This window comes from Acinonyx jubatus, chromosome E1 (assembly GCF_027475565.1).
Source record: "Acinonyx jubatus isolate Ajub_Pintada_27869175 chromosome E1, VMU_Ajub_asm_v1.0, whole genome shotgun sequence".
NCBI classification, from domain to species: Eukaryota; Metazoa; Chordata; class Mammalia; order Carnivora; family Felidae; genus Acinonyx; species Acinonyx jubatus.
In genome coordinates this window covers 34,988,977-35,005,275 of record NC_069397.1, presented here as the reverse complement: position 1 = coordinate 35,005,275, position 16,299 = coordinate 34,988,977, and the positions used below count along the sequence as shown (strand labels likewise).

Below are 16,299 nucleotides of genomic sequence, written 5' to 3'. Positions count from 1 at the left end.
CCAATCCCCTGACTAAACATGGCTGGCCCGGGTTTCTACCACCGCGCTACTTTCTGCCCAATTCTAAAATGGCGCTCACTAGCCTCACCAGAAGGAGCGAACCTCCCAGCACCCTCTCTGGCCCGTAACGTCAGGTGACGCGAGCCCCAGCCGGAAGTGAAGGAAAAAGCGCCTCAGCCCGCGGCGCCTGCGCAGAAGGGTCTAGACGCTGTGAAGCAGGAGGCACTTGGGATCGTCCGCAGGATTGGGACTGCTACAGAGGCCGCCACGGAGCCCGCCGGAGCCACCGTTCCTGCTGCTGCTGCCGCCGCTGCCCGAATCGGAACTGTCGGGCCGCAGCCGCCGGCAATGCCGCGAAGGAAGGTGAGAGGAACAGGACAGAGGGATGGCGGGTGTCTAAGGACAGTCGACTGAGCAACGTGACGCAGTTGGCCACGCCTCACGGCGGTTGGGTGCCAACTTCCCGCTTCCCCCAATCTAGCTCAGCAACCCTCTCTTCTGTCCATACCCGACAGAAAAATGTGGGCCCGATCCTGGCCTCGGCCTATGCTTGCAACTATTCCCGCCCTCTGCTTGCCTGGCTCGGAGGCGTTCTTCTCGGTAATTGGTCGCTGAAACGCCTGGAAGCATATTGATTGGCTGGTGACACCGCCCATTTGGGTCCAACGGTCACCTCCCCGCGTGCGGGGGCGGTGTCGGGGCCTGGCCCTACAGCTCTCCGACTGGCTGTAGAGAACGATCCCTCCTCTCTTGATTGGCTAGACTTGGCAGTCTGTCCCGTGGGGGCGCGGCGTAGCAGTAGCGCGATTGGGGGGCACGAATCCCCGCCCTTCCGGCCGGGGATGCTGATAGGTGCATGGGCGGGGTTTTGGAGCATCCTTCCTCTCCAGGCGGGGGGCACAACAAAGCAGAAGACTGGGTGGTAGAGAACCAGCGCCCACTCCCTAGGGATCCCGCTCAGGCCCTTTTGCATCTAAGACGTATTTTTTTCCTTAGCTGCTCATTTGGACAGCGGCCAGAAAATGCAGTTCGTAAAGTCAAAAACTTTCCACAATTAGATAGGATTTATAAGGTCACCTAGGGACACCCCCATCCCTTTTCTTTGCAGCTGAACAAACAGACGCCTAATGGAGTGCCCTAAGCCACTCCCATTAGGCAATAGCAGAGCCTGGACTACAGAACAAATCTAATTCAACAAATGTTTATCGACTGCTTGCTACTGTGCTAGTTGCTGGGGATTCACAAATTAATCAGACATGATCCCTGGCTTAAGGAGATCACAGTCTGATGGGGAAAACGGACATATAAATAAGTGTAGAAGGAGCTAGTAAATTTTCTACGTGGAGGTGTATACAAAGTATTATGGGAGGGAAGTAAGAGAGCGATTAAGTCTGCTCTGGAGTAAGATGGGAAGGAGGTTGGTGAAAGCCAGAGAGAAGAGCTGAATTCCAGGGTCAAACCAGGAAGGGATGGTCAGGGATTCAAATAACTGGATAACTGGACTAGATGACCTGTAGACTCCCCCTTCATCTTATGACTCTGAAGTCTCTGCTCATTTCTGGGCAGTTTACCCTTGAAATATTTGGAAAGCTGCATGGTGTTCTTGCTTATTTCTGCAGAAATCTTTTTTTTCACAGAGGTGTTTCAAATAAAACATCTGAACCTTTTATTTTCTCCTAAAATGGCCTACATTGGTAGGTGGTATTTATTTATACGAAGGCTAACCAAATGCAGGAATAGTGTTGGTGCCTTGGAATAGGTCCACAGTCCCTTTTCTGCAGTTCCCAAATACAAAGAGCTTTTGAAAATGTAAGTGTTTTTAGTAACTTATTTGGTGGCAAAACCTGTCCTAAACTATCCTGAGGCTACTTATAGGTTTTGTGTGTCTGATTTGGGGCGATTGTTTCTATATTCTGCTGTAGAAATATTAGTGTGTTTGATTATGGAGTGTTACTTGAGGGATATATGCAAAGTATTCCCTTTCCAAAAAGCCAAAAAGTTAGGAATTTCAAGCACAACTGGCCCTAAGGGTTTTGGATAAAAAATAGAGGACTTGTGGTTTGAGGCTTTGTATTGTTTTCTAAGCAAATGCTCTTTCCTTCCTGGCTTAGTAAAGGGTGTAGCGGTAATGTTCAACTGATAAAAGTTACCTTTATGGCTAATCATCTTCAGGAGGCTAAAAATTGACAAACGATTATTGAAAAGATGAGAAAATCTCTGTTCTTAGATATTTACAAGTCTTCACATGCAAGCCGCTTTTTTTTTTTTTTTTTTAAAGCACTTTCAGCATTCACGTGGAGAAACTTCGTAGATAGATAACATAAGAAGAACTTTAGTCTTTTCCTTTAAGTTCTCTTGGGATCAGAGTTGTGGACCCTGGTATTTTGAATTAGTATATGGTTTAAAAAAAAAATGTGATGGCTGTTCGTGGAGACTTTGAACAAAAGCTACTCCAAAGTTAAAAGGGGTCTAGCGCTGACATTTTTCTCCCCACCATGGACTCGAAGTACGTAGTTATGTCAGCCAGACCATTTCGAATTAGGTACTTTTATTTCCAGTTTGTGGTACTGACCTCTAAATGTACTTGTTTCAGAATTAGTGACAATAAAGTAAGAATTAATTCTCTTTTTTATTTAACCAAGGTGCATTACTTGCAGGTTGTTCCATTTAATGCCTTAAATAAAGGGAATTTGGCGGTGGAATCCTTTCTTAGTGTTTTCAGTATCATAATTCATTTTATTTCTAGTGTTAAGACAAACCCACAGAGTAAATGCTTCTGTGCTAATGTCTGGATCTATGGTGTTACAGAGGAATGCAGGCAGTAGTTCAGATGGAACCGAAGATTCCGATTTTTCTACAGATCTCGAGCACACAGACAGTTCAGAGAGTGACGGCACGTCCCGGCGATCTGCCCGAGTCACCCGCTCCTCAGCCCGGCTGAGCCAGAGTTCCCAAGGTATAAGAATTCATTCTTCCTGACCGTGCCTCATAGCCACCTTGCTGGTCATCATATTCTTGTGTGAATGTGGAAACTGGTCCTTTGGCTTGGTGTAGATGACAAAATCTGGTAAAATGCAGGGTCAATGCCTGCAGAAGTATCAGGTTCTTAAAAATGGTTCTGTTGGGGGTTGTCCAGTTTGTAGACCCAAAAGAACTATATCTGATACAATGACTGTGTGGCGTGTATATGTCTTAAGTCATTTAACTTTTGTTTAGAATAATAGTTTTTCCATGAGTAAAATGGGAAGACTATATTTTTACTTTCTGTTAGAATGGCTTAGACTTAGGCATTTAAAATAGTCTCTTGAACTTGTTTTTGGAGGAGGTTCAATACTTCTAAATACTTCCATAACTTATATGTAATTCTGTAATGTGGTCAGACATGATTCATAGACATAAGTAGTTGCATCCAACTACTTTACAGTTGTAAATGCCCAGCAGTTGGCTTTGGTAGTAAAGAATAGAGGACCTCCGTGTTGGAAGGCAGTTTGAAGGTTCTCTAGTGCGATTAGCCATCTGGGCTTTGATTTAGAAGGTACCCCTCATCCCTCCTGGTTCTGCTCTGGGATTCATTTCCTGGGGAGGAAAGAAAGTTGCAGTTAATACAAAAAGCTAATGATCAGTAGCTGATGAGAGATTAAGGGGGAAAATTTTGTAATATGCTTCAAGCACTTAAATAGTGCAGGTCTAGTTACTGCTTTAGGAGCACGTTACAAAATGAGAGAAAAACATCAGTTTTTCAAGGGAGAAAATGAGAACATTCTCAACAACTGTTCCTAACTTTATTTTTGTATTTAACATTTCAGCCAAAGTATAGCTGTTGTCTTTTTGTAAGTTTGTAAGTTTTGTAAGATTCTCAATTTGTAAGTTTTTATTTTTTTAGCATACTGGGAATACTGATAAAAAAACCTACTGTAATTCAGATACTATGCTATGTATTAGAATGCCATGATAGAAAAATCATAGTTCCTGCCCGTAAGGAGCTCACAGTTCAGTGTGAAATATAGTATGTCAGCTGATCGTAGTAATGCATTGTGGTTAAGAGCTCTGAGATGTTTGTATAGCATATTATGGAAGTTCAGAGCTGGGGCCGGTCTCCAAGATGGAAATCTTAAAGGATCTGCTAGGAATTTACAAGCTGAAAGGTGGGAAAACATCATTCTAGGTAGAGAGAACAGTATATGCAAAGGAAAGGGAGTAATATTCTCACAAAGCGTAAATGGCTGTGCCCTGGCCACCTGAAAGTTGAAAATATTCCAAACAGCTAGGAAATAACTGGGTCCTGGGTCACTTCTTAGTTGTTCTACTTCATAACTATGGAGTTGGACAACGCCTAGAGGCATCATTCACAATGTAGTCTGTGTAAGGTGGCTCTCTCTAAAGCAAGATATAGACCCTATTATGAATTGGCTGAGTCCCCTGGAGGCGTGTAAACTGATAACCTAGCTGTGTGCTTTTTTTTTCTTTAACCCAAAAGTTTGAGAATTTCAATTTTCTTCTTTGCAGAATAAGATGTACATATCATCTTAGGATCTTTTGTTGTTTAAAACACACTTTAGTTTCAGCTTTGGATCTTTTTCTAATTCTTTTTTCAGTGTCATCAAATTAGAGATGTGAAAAGGCTGCTGGGTGATTCAGAATAGTTTTGTTATCCAAAAGAATTTCAAAAGCTGTGTTCTTGCCTTACCCTTCATGAATCCATTATGACTTTGCTTCAGAGTATCAGACAGGGTAATCAGGAAGAACACAAGAGATGTCTGAAGAAAGGAAATACGTGTATTGTTCTACCTTTAGAAGTAGAGTTCCTGTTTGATGGTGGGTTGGAATAAGGAAAGAAAGAGACGTTGCAGCTAATACTTAGAAAGCTATAGATCTAGGTACCAGGGATTACGTTAAACGTTTTTATGAATTATCTTACTTACTTCTCACAACAAAGGTGAGGAATGTACAAATAATTTACTTTTTTTTTTTTTTTTTAATAGTTCAGGGAAACAGGCCTGGAGAGATGAACTTGCCCAAGATGTTATAGCTAGTTGGTACGGTGCAGGGGAATTGAATGGGAGTCAGTTTTGATTCCAGAACCTAAAACTATTAATTCTGTACTATATTGGATTTCTATGCCTGATCTAGTCTCTTTAGCTTCCATTTTATTTAATAAAATAGACATTTTAATGATTTGTTGGATTTTGTGAAATACGAAGAGGAGGGCACAGATGGTAATAAGTCATATGGATGAGAAATAAAACAAATTTCCTTCTTTTCTCTTTAATTATTTTATTATCTTTTAAAATTGGGGATCAGATTCCAGCCCGGTTCGAAATTTGCAATCTTTTGGCACTGAGGAGCCTGCTTATTCTACCAGAAGAGTGACCCGTAGTCAGCAGCAGCCTACCCCAGTGACTCCAAAAAAGTACCCCCTTCGGCAGACTCGTTCGTCTGGCTCAGAAACTGAGCAGGTGGTTGACTTTTCAGATAGAGGTGAGTGAGTATAGTATGAATTGGTCAGTTACAGAGAAGATCTGGTCAGTTTCCTCTTAAGGAAGGCTTGGGGCCACTGCAGGTAGATGCCTGGTACTGACGAAATTCAGCTAGGTAAATGCTGTTTGCCGGATTCCTTTCTTGAATGTCTTGCTGAGGACAGTTTTGCTCTAGAGTACTCTTGAAGTTTACAGTCTCTGGAGTATATTGGGTTGGACCTATAACAGGCAAAAGGGACTATGGCCCTCTTACCCACAGATGAGGAAGGCCTAAACCAGATTTTCTTACGTTCATGCTTGTCTGTCCATTTATCTCTGAAATTCTGGGGAGAGGTGACCTTCGGTAATGGGGGATGGTGAGCTGTGGTGATCGTGATTCACCAGCCCAAATCAGAGGCCTTAGCGCATGGCTTCTAGACTGGGGAGCGTCTAGTCTGCCAACACGCTCAGTTGGTTTGCTTGCACAGGGTTCCCATTTCTATTTTTTATTTTTTCAAAGTTTGCTTTGAGAGAAAGAGAGCACGAGCAGGGGAGGGGCAGAGAGAGGAGGGGGGGGCTCTTAAGCACGCTTCACGCTGTCAGTGTGTGGAACCTGATGTAGGGCTTAAACCCACGAACTGCGAGATCGTGACCTGAGCTGAAATCAAGAGTCAGACACTTAATCGACTGAGCCAGCCAGGTGCCCCACTGTGTTTACACTTTTAAAAGTTTGTTGCCAGCATTTGAAAATACAGAGATTTCATATAAAAACCTGAGTTACTAGTTTCCTTTAAAAAATGCAAATCTCTGGGAACATGAATGAGGTAACCCATTCACTCACAGTATTGACTAGAGCGGAATAGTAGTTGTCTCCTTGAGATGGACAATTGGGTCTCTGTTTGGCCTTGCCCAGCTCCTATAGGCATTTGGTTTACAACCCATGATTTATAATCTACGTTGTTAGATTACTCACAAGCTATCTCGAGAGCCAAGTTCATTCACACTCACACACCAAGCCTGTCATCCATTTCTCTTCCATCCTGTGTGTCTCCTAGGAGTGGAATGGGTTATTTTATTTTATTTTATTTATTTCATTGCATTTTTATTTTTGCTTTTTGAGAGAGGGGGAGAGAGAATGAGAGTGCATGCATGCGTGTGCTGTCTAGCGTGGGAGGGTCAGACGGAGAGGGAGAGAAAGAATCCCAGGCAGCCTCCATGCCCAGTGAGGAGCCTGAGGCGGGGCTTGATCCCATGACCCTGGGATCATGACATGAGCCAAAGTTAAAATTTGGACACTCAACTGACAGCCAGCCAGGCGCCCCTGGATGGTAATTTTAAAGAAAAATTTGCTTCCATCTAGTTTTGATTATCCATGGTTGGGGGTCTGTGAGGAACACAGATAAGTGAAATGTATTGGGGAAACTCCAAACTTAATTGTAGTCAGAATGTAAAGTTGCACAAAGGAATGATGTTAGTTTCTCTTCATTTTCATTTATAGCAGATAAGTGGTTAGAAGTTACTGGTTAAACGATAGAGGATCTGGAAAGTCCATAAACTCTTCTGAATAGTAAACCTCAAACAAATGAACTTCATTCATGAGCTCTACCAATTACTTTTGCTTTAGAAACTAAAAATACAGCCGATCATGATGAGTCTCCACCTCGAACTCCAACTGGAAACGCACCTTCTTCTGAGTCTGACATCGACATCTCCAGCCCTAATGTGTCTCACGATGAGAGCATGGCCAAGGACATGTCCCTGAAGGACTCAGGCAGTGATCTCTCTCATCGCCCCAAGCGTCGTCGCTTCCACGAAAGCTACAATTTCAATATGAAATGTCCTACTCCAGGCTGTAACTCTCTAGGTGAGTGCGCCCAGCTTCACGATGCCTGTGTTCTGTGCTTCTTGCCCTCTGGACTTAGGCTCCTGAAGAAATGTTCTGTGTTCCCTTGTGACCTAGCTCCTTAGGTTCTTCAGCGGTGCTCAGAGTATCACTGGGTTGCCCACTTGAATATTTTTGCTTCTTGGCCTGTTGTCCGTCCATAATAACAGATCTGATTGCAAGGAAATTAAGTGGGATGCACCATTCTGCTTATCAAGAGCTTCCCCCCTGTGAAAAATTTCCTCCTTTTTCCTGCAAAAAACAAAGCAGAGGACCAGTTACCTTCAGACAACTCATTGTATGGCGCTTAGTTCAAATTCAATGAGTGTAAGCTAATGCACAACACCGGTTGTGCGGCCACAGCTGTTAAGGAAGTGAGAAAAACAGATTTCTTGTTGCGTGGCTTGAAACTAAAAGGGCACAGAGGAGACCCCGGCCTTTTGTGACTTCAGTGGTTTTAGGTCTTGTGTGCTTAATCAATACAAACCAGACAAGTATTTCTTCTCAGATAAATAAGTATGTCTTTGTTTTCTTATGACCTTGACTCCTGACTGACAGATTCTTATAGTGGTTTAAACCTTATTAATTCTCCTTAGGTGAGCTTCAGTGCACATGTTGGGCATAAGTTTTTGTCTAGAGTTGGAAGGTGCTGACTTGGAGATCACAAGCATTTCTCCACCGGGTCTACTTCTCAAATCTGTGAACTTTTGAATGTGGCCATCAGGTTCAGAAAAGGTAGAACAGAGTGAGCTTCTGCTTTGTGGGCCCACAGTATGTTTTCCCTGGTATTTAATTTATTTGGATCTTTTCCGGGTCTTGGCACTGGTTTCTCAGATAATTTGAACTCAGAATGCACAGAGCGTAAATTCCCCTGAATGTCATACCAGCCTTTGCTCAAAGAAGCTAATTGGTTCAGGCCTAAATCTGTTTCCTTGCGCACATTAATGAAAAAGTAAGACTAGACCTCGTCATATAAACACCAGTGTTTAAGAGCTAGCCAACATGCTCTAAGAGGGTAAGGGGATCGACTTGCTGCACAGCAAGGAAAGGGACTCCAGCACTGCTGGTCACTGTCCGTGCATCCCTAAGTTGTTCCCTTTATGTTGTGTGTTTTTTTTTTTTTTTATTTTTTTTTTCAACGTTTATTATTTATTTTTGGGACAGAGAGAGACAGAGCATGAACGGGGGAGGGGCAGAGAGAGAGGGAGACACAGAATCGGAAACAGGCTCCAGGCTCCGAGCCATCAGCCCAGAGCCTGACGCGGGGCTCGAACTCACGAACCGCGAGATCGTGACCTGGCTGAAGTCGGACGCTTAACCGACTGCGCCACCCAGGCGCCCCTATGTCGTGTGTTTAATTAGCTATTCAGTACATAGTTATTGAATGTTTGCTATGTACCGGACACTGTTTTAGGTTCTGGGGATGTAGCTATGAACATGTCAAAGTTCCTACCCTCACGGAGCTTATAGTCTAACTGGGAAGGTCAAAACAGGTAGGTGTACAATAGGTCAACTAGAGATCATTCTCTGAAGGAAGATAAGGTAGTGCTGAGAGGGCAAGTAAGGTGTTGTGCATATGTACGGCCATGCACACCCACACACACACCAGTGCAAAGGGTATGGGACGGGAGAATGCTTAGGCCGTTTGAGGCACACTTAGGGGCCACTATGCCCAGGGTGGAGCAGCCACAGTGGACAGGAGGAGGTGAGGTCAGAGTCGGGCCTGACCGTGTGTTATCTTTGCTCAGTACTTAACCCCCCTAATGGAGTAGATGAGCGGATAAATACAAATCTGTTGCATCAGAGAAAGTTCACTTTGAATTTTGGTGTTAATCTGCTGGCAAAGTTTGAAAAGTGTGAACCTGAGCTTCCAAAATTATTTTTAATAAGGCGGCACCCGGCTGGCTCGGTCAGTAGACCATGTGGTTCTTGCATGTGGTTCTTGATCTTAGTTGTGAGTTCAAGCCCCACATTGGGCAGAGATTACTTAATAAAAAAAAAAAAATCCATTGCCAAAATTACTTTTGATCCTGTTCCACTCTTTATGTTTGGGAAAATAATGTCGTTAATTTGTGTGTGTGTGTGTGTGTGTGTGTGTGTGTGTGTGTGTGTGTGTGTATAATTTTGGTATAAAAGTATTATGTGCTTGTACAAACTTACAAGCCCTGAAATGAGTAAGTAAAAGTTCTCTCATATCCTCAGATATAAAACTATTCTTGGTAGTTTTTTATGAATGCTTCTAGTAAGTTTGTGTGTTTGTGTGTATGTACGTACACAGGTATATGTACATATATTTCCTTTTTGTTATTCACAAAAGGGAAAATACAGTGGTTGGTTTGGCATCTTGGGTATTTTATTTAGGGTTCCATCTATTTTTTTTTTTTAATATATATATATTTTTAACGTTTATTTATTTTTGAGACAGAGAGAGACAGAGCATGAACGGGGGAGGGTCAGAGAGAGGGAGACACAGAATCTGAAATAGGCTCCAGGCTCTGAGCTGTCAGCGCAGAGCCCGACGCGGGGCTCGAACTCACGGACCGCGAGATCATGACCCAAGCCGAAGTCGGCCGCCCAACCGACTGAGCCACCCAGGCGCCCCAGGTTCCATCTATTTAAAAGAATACAGAGCATTCCATTATATTGAAAGCTTATAAATTAAAAAAAAATTTTTTTTTAATGTTTATTTATTTTTGAGAGAGAGAGAGAGAGAGACAGAACATGAGTGGGAAGGGGCAGAGAGAGAGGGAGACACAGAATCGGAAGCAGGCTCCGGGCTCTGAGCTGTCAGCACAGAGCCTGACGTGGGGCTCGAACCCATAAACCACGAGATCATGACCTTGAGCTGAAGTCGTACGCTTAACTGACTGAGCCACCCAGGCACCCCTAAAGCTTATAAATTTTTTAAATTGTACAGTATAAGTTGACTTTAGATTTCTCATTTTTAGCTACTTTGAATATTACTATAGTGGATAGTCTTGTACGTATGTAGTTTGATGTCTTGGTAGAAAACCTGTGGAATAAATTTGTAATAATAGAATTGCTAGATCAATAGATTAGCTATCCTATTTATAAAACTTTTAATATAGACTCATTTGATTGGTTTTAGTTTATTTATTATAAACTAAGACATTTGAATAATTTACTCAGAAGATATAGATGAATAATATCTTAGAAATATCTACAGAAATATTTTTTAGAAATAATCTACAGAAAGAAGACTTTCTAAAACATGGATGCTTTACATTTTGTACACGGTGTTTGATCACTGAGGTTAGTTTTTTGTGTGCAAGATAAATTGAACAGATCTCTAAAATCACATTTTTAATAACACAATCCTGGAGAAATGGCAGTCCGCATAACATGTATTAATTCCTGTCTCTCCCAATACGTGAACTATTGTTCTTTAAAGCTTACTTTATAAATCATATATGATTTTTAAAATCCCATTGTCTCTATTACCCAAAGGCTTTATAAGCTTTTTGGTTAAAGAGACGTATAAAAAGGAAGTAACGTTCAGTTCCCTGTGTGTTTCCCAAAACCACATGAAAAATTAAAAAGTGAAGAGATACCCCTTTAAAGTGAGCTTTTTGTATTGTTAACTGCTCACGTTATCCCTTCATAAGAAGGAGCTTTGTGCTAACTTGTGCCTATGTATTTGTGTTACAGTGGTATATTAGTTTCAGGTGTATGATATAGTGACCCAGCAATTCTATACATTACCCAGTACTCATGAAGCTAAATGTACTCTTGAACCCGTTTATCTGTTTCACCCCTTTCCCACGTGCCTTCCGTCTTTGGCGTCACCACTTTGTTCTCTGTATTTAAGAGCCTGGTTTTTTTGTTTGTTTGTTTGTTTGTTTGTCTCTTTTTTTCTTTGTTTGTTACTCTGAAACAATTCCACTTATGAGTAAAATCATATGGTATTGGTCTTTCTCTGACTCACTTATTTCACTTAGCATTATGCCATCCATATTGTATAAAATTTTTTTTTGAGTTTATTTGTCTTGAGAGAGAGAAAGCACAAGTGAGGGAGGGGCAGAGAGAGAGGGAGAGAGAGAATCCCAAGCAGGTTCCGTGCTGTCAGCGTGGAGCCCAATGTGGGGCTTGAACCCACGAGCCGCGAGATCATGACCCAAGCTGAAGTCAGACACTCAACCTGCTGAGCCACCCAGGTGCCCCTATACCATCCATATTGTAAATGGCAAGATCTCATTCTTTTTTATGGCTGAGTAATATCCCATTATTAAAAATACCACCTATTAAAAAGTCTGATTACAGAAGCCTAAATCTTTAAACAAAATCAGCCCCCTTCCAAAAAAATGAATATATTTAATCTGATTCAAAATTATCAACATATGTTTATTTGCAGAATAGAAGAGTCCATTTTCTTTTTCATTTTCCAGAAGTTTCTTTTGATTATTGAAAGAAGTTCAATTCGGATTGGGTAGCATTGCATAATAGAAAGGAAGAAGCACTTGATATACATATAACTTGATAATTTAGCAACAGAAAGTTAAGTTTCACCAAAAGAAAATGTTTCTGTTTGTAATCTTGTTCTTTTTATAAATATATGGCTTTATGATTTTTTAGAATTTGAGAAATACATTATCAGAACAGAAGGAACTGGGGTGCCTGGATGGTTCAGTCAGTTAAGTGTCCAGCTTTTGACTTCGGCTCAGGTCATGATCTCACAGTACCTGGGTTCGAGCCCTGCATCCGACTCTGTGCTAACAGCACAGAACCTGCTTGAGATTCTTTCTCCCTCTCTGTCTCTGCCCCTCCCCTGCTTGCTCTCTATCTCTCTCTCAAAATAAGTAAAAAAAAAAAAAAAAAAAAAAGAACAGAAGGAACTACAGTTTATATTGAACATACACAAGTATGTTCAACGATTGCCAGATCCCTCCTGTGGCAAAAAAGAATTCATCAGTGGGTGCAAGTTATGGCCCTGGCAGCACTTACTTTTGGTGGATTCAATCTGTGATCAGATACATATTGGATAGAAATGATACAGCCAAATTACACAGTTGTCCTATAGAAAACTTATCACTTTGGGGCGCCTGGGTGACTCAGTTGGTTGAGCGTCCGACTTCAGCTCAGGTCATGATCTCATGGTCTGTGGGTTCGAGCCCCACATCGGGCTCTGTGCTTGACAGCTCAGAGCCCAGAGCCTGCTTCCGACTCTGTGTCTCCCTCTCTCTCTGCCCCTTGCCTGTTTGCTCTCTGTCTCTCCCTCAAAAGTAATAAACATTAAAAAAATTTTTTTCACACAAAAAAACCCACGTCACTTTATGAACTTAAATCTTCTGTCTCGAGATAAAGTTTTTTCCTCTTTTAACAGGACATCTTACAGGAAAACATGAGAGACATTTCTCCATCTCAGGATGCCCGCTCTATCATAACCTGTCCGCTGATGAGTGCAAGGTAATTGTATTCATTATTTGACTCTATACTTAATCTAGTGAGTGCTTTTCCGTTGCCAGGCACTTGGCTAAACACTGGGGATACAATGTGAACAAAATAGGCAAGGTCCTTTTTCTTATCTTCCAGTGGAGGAAACAATAAAAATACAGCTGGGTTTTTTAAAGAAAGATTTAAACAGATAAATAAAATAATTACAATATGTAATGACTGCTTCGAAAGAAATTAATAGGGAGATCTGGAACATTTGGAATATCATCCTTGTGTGCATTGATATTTTCCTTCGAAAATTGACTTCGATGAGGCAGGGACCTTTTCCACGAGGAATTAATTTGCCTAAATATGTGATCTCAGTATTTATGCATTAAGTTCTCTTCTCGTGAATCTGTGAAGACATTTTGCTCTTTAAATTTTTGCATGATTATTTTCCTTTGGCTCTGTTTCCACAGAATACGTTTCCTTTTTGTTACTCTCAGTCACACCCACTCTTCGCCAGTTTTTGTCTTAAATTCTTGAAAAATATAGTCCTACGTAACTTTTGGGATTTGGGGGTGATGGATTTAGGAGAGCCTAAGACCCTATTTTGTGGGCTCTTGTATCGGCTGCTGCTACCAAGGATGAAACTAATAATGGGGAAGCAGGAGTTGCAAACACGCTTCATTAAATGCATTGCGTGGGTAGTGTTTGGACAGGTTATCCAAGCTCATGGCATCAAAGTATTAACTGTTCCTGTGGTTGTTATTTTCTAACAACGCCAAGGTCACAGATTTATTCCTGTCTGAGCCAGTTTCATCCTAAGAAAAATGAGAATCCCTAACTAACACTAGTTCTTTCCGAGTCAGGAATTTGTCCTCTTTTTCTTAACGAGACCACACGATGGGAAGTTTCTTTGCATGTTTAGTCTTTCAGCAAAGTAGTAGACTTTGAAAGCTTGCATGGATTTCAAGGTTGAAGACACTGTCATTTTTCTTTATTCCAAACCTCTTGTGTAAGCAGGCTCATTTCTTCTGCTCTGTGTAAGAGTGAGTGGTTGGTCTGCCCATTATCTTCCCATTAGTCTGAGACCAGATCCCAACAGGAGCAGCTCTGCCGGTATCTGCAGCAGAAGCCGACAAGGCTTTGGGTCTTTCGTTCTCTGAAAATAACCGTGATCTCTTTTTTTGGGAGTCGCCCTCTACCTCTTGACTTTAAGTATCGTGATCCGATACTAAGCGTGGTCTCGCATTGACGTCTTCCTCGGGTACAACTTTGAAAAATTGTTGGCTTGTAGCAATGTGAACGAGTTACCTTAAGCAATTTATTTTTAAAAAAGAAAAAGAAAAATGCCAGTTTGGGGAAGAAAGTTCTGAAGAAAAGGAAAGCATTTCCTGAATTCTTCCTCTGTCGTGTTTTCTTCTTTGCAAGAGAAATCAAGCTCAGCATAATCCATCTTGACTGCTGGAACTTGGACGATCCAGAGAATTTCTGAAGGATATAGTTTTTATTATATTTAGAATCCCAAGTGGAAGAATTATAGACTAACTCCTCACCTAAATTGAAAGCTCTGTCATTTTTTTTTTAAATTTTTTTTTTAACGTTTATTTATTTTTGAGACAGAGAGAGACAGAGCATGAGCAGGGGAGGGTCAGAGAGAGAGGGAGACACAGAATCTGAAACGGGCTCCAGGCTCTGAGCTGTCAGCACAGAGCCCGACGCGGGGCTCGAACTCACGGACCGTGAGATCATGACCTGAGCCGAAGTTGGCCGCTTAACCAACTGAGCCACCCAGGCGCCCCGAAAGCTCTGTCATTTTTAAAGTACTTGCCTATAGGTGGTCACTCTGAGTTTCCCAGTGGACAATTGCAATCAACGTTAGGACCGTTTTTATTCAGTTCCAGATTGCTGTGCCAAACGCTGTGACAGATATCTGTGGGTTCTGTGAATCCAGTAAAAGACTGCGTTCGAGGAGCTAACGTTCTCGCAGGGGGAGGCAAAACACATACAAACTAATCAGTGAAGAAGAATTTCAAGCAGTGATAAATGCTGCGAGGAACCAAAAAACTACAAATACAGAGAGTGGCTGTTTGGGGGTGACGGGGATACGGCACTGCTTCCGCTTGGGTTGTTCAGGAAGACCTCCTGGAGGAGTTGGCATCTGACCTGAGACGTGGCTGATGGGCAAAGAGACGGTTGTGTCCGGATCTAGGAGGAGAGACGTTAAGTGGAAGGACGAGCAAACACAGAGGCCGAGAGGTGGGGGTAAACGCCTGGGTTTGAGGGACCAAGAGTAGGCCAGCGTGGCTGGAACGTGATCGGGAATGCGGAAGCCGGATCCAGATCATGAAGGACCTGTTAAGGCCTTGGCGTTGGAAGTGCGTCTTTACTGTGATGGCGGCGGGACGCATTTGGAGGGCTTTAGCAGAGGTGTAATAGAATTTTCACGAGCACTTTTTAAAAGTCACGGGTGGTTCGTGGTGTGGAGAATGGACTGGAGGGGGCAGGCGCTGACCCAGGTAGACTAGTTGGCAGACCGCTCTGAGCTCAGGCAGGAGCTAGTAGCCCGGACTGGCGTTGTATCAGTGGAGATAGTAAGAATTGATTGGACTCGGGATATGTTTTGGAGGGGAGCAGCCTGATAGACTTGCTGATGGATTTTGTGACGCGAGGTGTGAGACAGAGAGAAGCAACGAGGGCGACCTTCTCGTTTCTGACGTGGTGAGTTGCTTAGAAAGCGTTGCTGTTTGTTGATAGACGGAATGTTTGGGAGGAGCTGATCTGTGGGAAAATGTCAGTCATTGTGTTTTGACCTGCCAAGTCCTAGCATGAAGTTGAACAGGCGGTGGGATACGAGCCCTCTCCTTCCGGGAGATGGTCCTGAAACGGTTGGGAGAGCTGATGTGATCCGTCTTAGGATCACCCGACTCCAGAGGTCAGTTTCCCTATAGACTTGACCCCGGGCGTCCGCCCTTTCCCTCGCACTTCTTTGCCCTGTGTTTGCACTTCCTCACGGTTTCTTGTTTCTTACCGCTGTATGGTGGGAAGGGTCCAGGCTCAGAGTCCTCAGACTGAATTAAAATCGTAGCCTTACCACCAGTCAGCGGTCTTGGTTTCACTTCTCTGACTCTAGTTCGTGGCTGAGGAGACAGACTGTGACGCCTGCCCCGCCTATTCTTGTAGAGATTGTGCTAATAAACGCGAAGACCCTTTGAAAGTGAAAGTGCAACGTAAATTCAAGGGATGACCATTGTATTCTTATGCTTTCAGTAAACTTAGTCTTAGAAGCAGGTGGATTTATTGACGTTGTTGATGGTTGCAGGTGAGAGCACAGAGCCGGGATAAGCAGATAGAAGAAAGGATGCTGTCCCACAGGCAAGATGACAACAACAGGCATGCAACCAGGCACCAGGTATGGGCCTTGTTAAACTCTGGCCGCTCACAGTCTGAGAGCCAAGTCTGGGATCTCCTCTGCCCCGTTAACGGTCTTTAGGTCTATCTGTGCCTCTCGTTCCCTGTGGTATTTCTAAATAACTGGTCTTCAGTCATGAACTCAGAAGCGTTTTT

The 16,299-nt window shown here is 42.8% G+C and overlaps 1 protein-coding gene across 4 annotated transcripts in view; it reads left to right on the top strand.

Annotated features, from left to right (window-relative positions):
* The first annotated feature begins 229 nt into the window (after positions 1-229).
* KAT7 (lysine acetyltransferase 7) overlaps positions 230-16,299 on the top strand; it is a 31,851-nt gene continuing 15,781 nt past the window's right edge. For 2 of the 4 annotated variants that reach the window (XR_008294001.1, XM_015083371.3), the window contains exons 1-6: positions 230-363; positions 2,809-2,956; positions 5,302-5,478; positions 7,081-7,320; positions 12,680-12,762; positions 16,055-16,144. Coding sequence is in view for 3 of the 4 variants with exons in the window: in XM_015083371.3 (XP_014938857.1) it covers positions 349-363; positions 2,809-2,956; positions 5,302-5,478; positions 7,081-7,320; positions 12,680-12,762; positions 16,055-16,144 (753 nt within the window). In the remaining variant the exon portion in view is untranslated. The remainder of the gene's footprint in view (positions 364-2,808; positions 2,957-5,301; positions 5,479-7,080; positions 7,321-12,679; positions 12,763-16,054; positions 16,145-16,299) is intronic. The other 2 variants (XM_027034038.2, XM_015083372.3) reach the window with 2 other exon arrangements.